The sequence below is a fragment of the Gossypium arboreum genome, chromosome 8 (assembly GCF_025698485.1).
Source record: "Gossypium arboreum isolate Shixiya-1 chromosome 8, ASM2569848v2, whole genome shotgun sequence".
Taxonomy (NCBI): Eukaryota; Viridiplantae; Streptophyta; class Magnoliopsida; order Malvales; family Malvaceae; genus Gossypium; species Gossypium arboreum.
The window spans coordinates 668671-676158 of NC_069077.1; the positions used below are offsets into that span (position 1 = coordinate 668671).

The 7488-nt window shown below is 28.5% G+C and overlaps 1 protein-coding gene across 1 annotated transcript; it reads right to left on the reverse strand.

Annotated features, from left to right (window-relative positions):
- Window positions 1-2903: 2903 nt before the first annotated feature.
- LOC108468083 (RING-box protein 1a) lies at window positions 2904-5086 on the reverse strand. The gene is made up of 5 exons (XM_017768943.2): window positions 4818-5086; window positions 4670-4720; window positions 4507-4566; window positions 3232-3303; window positions 2904-3142 (listed from the first exon to the last, which is right to left on the reverse strand). Exons 1-5 carry the CDS (start codon window positions 4951-4953, stop codon window positions 3105-3107), a joined length of 357 nt encoding a protein of 118 aa, XP_017624432.1. The 5' UTR covers window positions 4954-5086; the 3' UTR covers window positions 2904-3104.
- Between the last annotated feature and the right edge of the window lie 2402 nt (window positions 5087-7488).

Here is a 7488-nt window from a genome sequence, read left to right on the forward strand (position 1 = left end):
GTATCAACTCAATTAGAAGTTAAATGCAAGAGACAATGACACAATTTAGCTCTTTTAAAATTATAAAATCTTTAAGTTAATTTAATATTAAATTTATATTTTAACACTCTAAACATTATAATTAAATTCTAATCCATTTAAAAAGAATTTTCACCTCACCCTTAAATCATACCTTATTAAGCAAAATTAACAAAAAAAATTAAACTAAAATTTTAAATAGAGAAAGTAAGCAGATAATTTAATGAATCATAAAATATTAACTATTTAATTGATATCATTAGATACTAATTAAGATTTATCTCTCATTTGCATTTACATTAACGATTAAATAATAATAATAGTAATAATAATAACAATAATAATGATCATGGAGGCTGATCTGTTTAGCACAAGAAAGAACTAAGATATTGATAAAATAATCTAAATGTTAATCACTGGGTTAGGTGAAATGGTAGTTGTTTCTCGTACTTTAATTAATGATTGAGGATTTGATCTCGCCTTTAAGTATGAAGTAGCTTTAAAACTCATGATTAGCGTAGAATTTAACTGAATTAATTTCACCTATCAATTTTAGCTGTGAAATTATAAAAAATTATTTATTTATTTTACAAAATAATACAAAGTAAGAGATGAATGATGAAAGAGAACCAGAGTAAAAACGTAGACAAAAACTGCATTAACATATATAAATGATGGATGGGCAACAGTGAAGATTGAAGATCAATGGATTGCAATATTTTAGTTCATGATTTATGGGGGAAAAGTGAGCACTAGGCTTAAAAGTGTGATTATAATTATTAATAATAAGTAAAAACATAATGATATCCAGCCATGAGTGTGGGTTGGGACACAATTTGAATGATATATTTGGATATAATTTTTAATTCGAATCTACTTTTACAGATATTAGTGGTTGTTGATACGGAGTTTTTAGAATTGTTTGTAACAATTTAAGATTTTTGGAGAGTTTGTGAAGATATTTTGGCTGCCTTTTGAGATTTAAAATTTAAATCTAATTATTAAAATTATTTTTATAAAATTTAGGTTCGTTACAATATTACTTTTGTAATACATAGTTATTAAATAATTTTTTTAAAATATCACACCAATAAATTTAATGATGTTAATAGTTGATTATAGATTTTGAAATCTGAAAATAAAAAATAATTTTAAAAAATAAAAAAATAAAATTAAATTCTAAATATAAGAAGAATAGGATAAAATCATGTAGAACAAAATTCAAATATTTTACTGGATTTGAAAATTCTTGAAATTAAAATAACACATTGCCATTTGGGGTAGAAGAATTTAGAGGTCTGAGAAGGTGCACATGGATGGAGAGATGCCTTTTTTTAATGCCTAAAGCCCGACAAAAAGCATTGGTTGTTGAAAAATATGGTCTTCCTTTCAATTTCACGTTTTTGCCCCCTTTATTCCCACCTCTATTTCCTGCTTTCTTTTATTTTTTGTTTCTATTCACTTCAACTCCAAGAGTTTAGCATATTTTGGATAAAGATATTAAAATTATAATTGCTAATCATAATTCTTTCTTAACTCATAAGTAGGAGAATAGCGCATTTAAACACATTCAAATTTACGTCCTTTTACATTAACAACAATATTTATATCAGTCAAACTAAAACTCAACCAGCATCTCATTCCCAAATTTTATGTCTGCTACTAATTAGAATTCCTATCCTCTAGGTTATTCCTTTGTTCCTTAAGCCTCACAATATTTTTTCCTAGAGGCTGTTGGACAGTGACAAAAAAAAATTGATCAACATCATTCTTGGATGTGCCAAAGCAGGGTAGAAACTTCAAACCAGCATTCAAAGAGATCTAAAATCTCCACCAATTCGTCACCATTAGACACCACAAACTAAGAAGAGAAGCATTGCAACGGGCGACATGTGCTTCGCAAGCTTTCATTAGTTTTTCCTTCGTTATGTACAAAAAAATAAAAACAAATTTGGAGAAAAATAGTTCCGGTTTAAATATAGGTTGAACTCAAATTTTTATATTCAAAGCCTGAACCCAAACGAGATTGCATTAACTATTTATAAAACTTTCATTAGTTTTTCCTTCGTTATGTACAAAAAAATAAAATCAAATTTAAAGAAAAACAGTTCCGATTTAAATATAGTTTGGACTCAAATTTTTATATTCAAAGCCTTAACCCAAACGAGATTGCATTAACTATTTATAAAATAAGTTAAAATGTGTATAAGCCTTTGTACTCTTTCTAAATTTTAAATTTAATCATTATACTTTTATTCCCAAAATTGAAAAAAAATGGTTAAAATTTGAAACACTTTATAACCATGTAACTAGAAAATAACATAATGGACTTAAATTTAACAAAATAATGTTAACACTTCTAAAATTTAAATCTAAAATTTAATATTTGAAAAATAAAAAACTAAATTTCTAAAAGTTAAATCTAAAATTTAATATTAAAAATAAAAAACTAATTTTCTAAAAATAAAAATACAATGATTATGTGACATATTTTAACCTAGATGACTAAATTTCAAGATTCATGTTAAGCAACTATACATGCATAATATTATACCATTAATGGTATAGGTCTAATTCAATTCATAAACACCATAAATTCTAAAATTCCTTAGACATTATAGAAAGTCTTATACTACGCATTTTTACTGATTTAATTCTTTTTTTATAATTTGATTAGTATCAATCTTTTTATTTTTTGAAATATTAACTTTCTATTATAAAGTCAAAATTCCCCTTAATTTTGTTAAATAATATTATCCTTTCTTTAGAGACATTAATCTAATTCTGATTTTGAATTTAACAAAGCTTTAAAAGGATCCATTTGATTCACATGAAAAAAAAAAGACATTCATCAGTACCAAAATCCAGAGATAGAACAAGGAAGGTTTCAGCACAATAATAAAGGATAATTCTCATAAAATATAGCATATTACACTCGGTGCATATAAAATTATGACCAAATTCTACTCTGAAATATTAAAGCAACTACTGCTTGAATCAGCATAAAAGCTAATGAAATATATGCATTCTTCTCTCACCATACCAGAAAGGTAAGAGGGTTCAAGCAGTATCGGCCTGAAAGCTCTCTAGTGCCCATACTTTTGAAACTCCCACTCACTGTTATCTGCAAAAGCGAAGACCAACTTAGGTGTTAATGCTGATTATGGGGAAAAATATCTGACCGATGTATACATTGGGAGGAAAAAAGCATACCCAATGGGCAAACTTGACGAGTCTTGAGCCATCGGCTGATACAATGGAAGTGAAATGCATGGTTGCAGACCCCTACATACGCAAAGAAGAGAAAAAGCAATTACACAATGATCAAGCATGTTGGAGCTAAAGTGAGATGATACATACAACTCATAGATTATAGTAAAAACATATAATAGATGAGCTCAAGGCATTTTTCTTCCGATATATACATGTTTGTAGGTAAAGATGAGCCTACTAATTTCTTCGACACTTTACTTACTCTAATCGGGGAATTTTATTAACATTGAGATTAACCATTTTGGCTAACTATATAAACCCACCAAAGGAAGGGCAACAAATTCAATTTCGGCCAAATAAAAAAGCTTTTAGGTGAAAAAAAAACTAAAATTGCGCTAAACGTGCACAATCAGCGAATGCAATTAAGCAAACCACCTAACGAGTCAACTTGCTCAAGTATATCTACGAAATAACGTATCTGAATGATACTAGGTGTTAATTATAACAAAAGCAAAGCATTAAACATAAAGATTTAATAGCCCTCATTTACATAATTGATTCATCACCATTATCGATATCACAAGAAAAAATATCATCATGATTATCATACTAAAAGCTATAATAACAGGGTATGTTCTTAATAAAATACAAAAAGTGTCATCATCATTTATCATCATTTCTTCAAAAGTTTCTAATTTGTTCTCTTTTACAACCCGACAAAACTCGCATTTAATGAAATTGGCAACAAAATTTCAAACCTTCTGTTTGGTATAATGTACAGCGAAACCAAACAACTTACCACTACTTCCGAAAGTAAACATGGCTTACACAATTGAAAACTCGTCTACTACATGTTTTAATAGTGCTTAATTGATTCAACATTAGCATATTTACGGCTATAATTATAGGTTCACCGTAATTTGTACAAAAGATTCTAGCTTATTCTCTTTTACACCCGAATAGCCTGCACTTTACCATATAGACAAATAATCCCAAACCTTGTGTTTGGTACAGTAAAGTGAAACCAAACAACCTAGCACTACCTCCCAAAGTCAACAAGGGTTACACAAAAGGAAAGACGTCTATTGTATGTCTTAATAGTGCTTGATTGATTTCCTTGTGTTTGGTATAAAGAACATCGAAACCTAACAACCTAACACTATTCCCTAAAGTAACCAATGCTTACACATTCCAAAACAACATCTACTATATCCTTTAATAGTACTTCTTTAGTAACCCAAACATGCTTTTCAACAATTCCAAAATCGAACATACCCCAAGCAACAGTGCATTCCTCACTGGTGGCGCTGGCTTGGTTAGCTTGGCACTCGATACCTAAACAACGAAATTGAAGAAAACAATCAGAAAAGTAACCCTAAAAAAAACCCGTAAATCAAATTAACAAAAACTTGATTAAAATCGAGATAGAAATACACACAGAGATCCATAATGTGATTCCTACAAATTGCACAATTATCCACGACAATATCTGCATCCCATCAACCAAATCAACGCCAATAAAAACACTGATTTAGACATGAAATTGAATGGAGAAAGTAAGTTAGGTTAGGGTTAGGAATTAGTACCCCAGGCCCAGAGGGCAACGGCACTCCACTTCTTGATCTCGAAGCGCTTGGGCTTCTTAGTAGAGGAAGACGCGGCGGAGCTACCGGAAGCTTCACCGGCGGGCACCATCGGCACATCGGAATCTAGAGTAGCCATGGCTGCAAAACGGAGCGTAAAGAACAACGAGATCTCCTCGATTAAATTTTAGGGACAGTGATGTATATGCACAGAAGAAACGAGATATATGAAATTGCTATTGGCTATTAAGTAGGTATCGGGTCCGGGTTATATTACCCACTATTTGTGCTGTAAAATACGCTTTGGGTTGATTTTATTTTTATTTTAATTTAATTTTTATATTTTAGGATTTAAAATACAAGTTAATTCATTTAGTTTTTCTATTAAAATCAAGTTTACTATAACATGATTGATTTTTTTAAAAAATAACGTTAATAATTAAACTTAAATTTTAAAATATAAAAATAAAATAGTTAAATTATTAAAATAAACATAAAGGGTTAAAATTTTACGTGTATGAAAAGTATAAAGGCTTAGAGTATATTTTAATCATTTAGAAACTTCTAATCCCTTTGAAAGAATTGTTTGTAAATCATACTATTTAAAAATAAATTATTTAAATATTTAATTGAACAAATCAATTCAACACTAGTTCAATTGAGAAAAGTATTAAAACCCACATTTTATAACAAATATTAAAATTTTGATAGATTGAGCAAGCGTATCCATGGTTGGACGATTCCTTTGCTGTTGAAACTTGGTAAAGGAGTGGTCATTAAGACAATTATTATTTATACCATTATTTAAATTCTTGACTAAATTGTGTTACGAATCAATTGAGTATCAACTCGGTCAGGAAAATTATGAAAATATCATTTTGTAATTAAAATAAGTTATATTATTTAAAGGAATTTTAGCCTTTTCATTTTAATAAAAATCGATAAAAAAATATGCATATAATCATATATGAACCATGTCAATTTGATTCATAAAACCTTAAATTTATTACTCAACCAAAATTTTATCTTGATAAATTTTGTACATTTTATTGTAATATGCACAATTTATTATCTCCATCAATTGTATATATTAATAACGTAGTTAATGAAGTAGGTGTCGTAAGTCAACTCAAACTAACTCACAATTAATGGCAAAGCTGTAATAAATAATTACAATACATTTAGTATTGTTTATCTCCATACATTTCATTGTTTATTGTAGGTTGTTTTAAACCCACATTTGTGTTCTAAATTTGTAGTTTTCACATACATATTCGTGCAATGGTGTAGTTAGAAAATTTGGATTGTGAGGTTAATTTTTAAAATTAAAATATTTATAAAAGTCATATAAACTAATACATAATATATTTTTCTTGGTGTTCTTCCTCTACTTCACTAATAGACTTTTCTTTTAAATATTTCTCCATTCCCGTTAAATTTTTAAACAAAATATATCTAAGCCTTTAAAGACATAAAATTTTTCATGAAGCCAACATGTCGTTAGTATTTTTCTTTTATAAAAAAAAGCATCATTTAAGTGCTTTTTGGTGTCATAAGAATGCGATATATTAATTTTCCAAACACAAGATTCACAATAACCACACCAGCAATAACAATTCCTAAGTAAAAATGCTAAATTTCTAATCAATCCTAATTTTTTTCTAAGAGTTCGTATTAATCAATCTTAATTACTTCGATTTGTATTAACCATCCTCTAAAAATTATTACTCACTCACGATGTTAGGAATCTTATACAAAATCAATAATTCCAAAATCATTCCATAAAGAAAAAAAAAACTAAATATTGCATAAAAGTTGTTACCAAATTGGGAGACCAACATGAAAGTATTGAAACATTAAATTACACTTGAAGTCATTAATTTATTAGTAAGTTTATGGTTTGATCACTCAACTTCAAAAAGTTACAAAATGGTCACTGAACTATTTAAAAATAATTTAAGTCATTGAACTATTTGAATTTTTTATTTAAGTCACTGACCTATTATGTTTTTTTTTTGAAAGTTCGACTAGTGAGCTCTAAGCAACTATTCGACAATCAGTATGGTGGATAAGTACCCATCGATGAGTATAATAACATACTTTAGATTTAAGTCGATCTGACGGTCAGTATTAGATGTCGGAGAAGAAAGTTGTTTGGATTTTTTGTTCACGAATTCGTGACATTTTTAACAAAAAAAAAATTAATCGTAAAATAGAAAGTGGATGAGAGATTTCAATTGTGCAGGCAGTAAGAACAAAAAAGGTCATACAACAATAACTTTAACAGTCCAATAACTTACATAAACTAATTAATAGTAAAGTTTCGATCATAATTTAAAAACATTTAACACAACTAATCCTTTTTTTTATCAGGATTCGAAATTTAAATAAATTACAAATATGATGAAGAAAAATACCAGGATGGCATGGTACAAACAACCCATAAATAATTATCCTTCCAATCTTAATTCAAAACTAGGTGGTAGATCCATCGTTAAGTGTCTCTAAACTATTTCAAAACTTATCAAAAGATGAATAAAGAAGAACAATATTATAGCAAACAAAATCACAATTAAAATAAATAAACAGAATGCAACTTCCTTATTGCCACCGCGATCGCCGCCGCCACTGGCACCACCACCGTAACCTTTCTTTCGTCTTCTTCGAAGCGGTT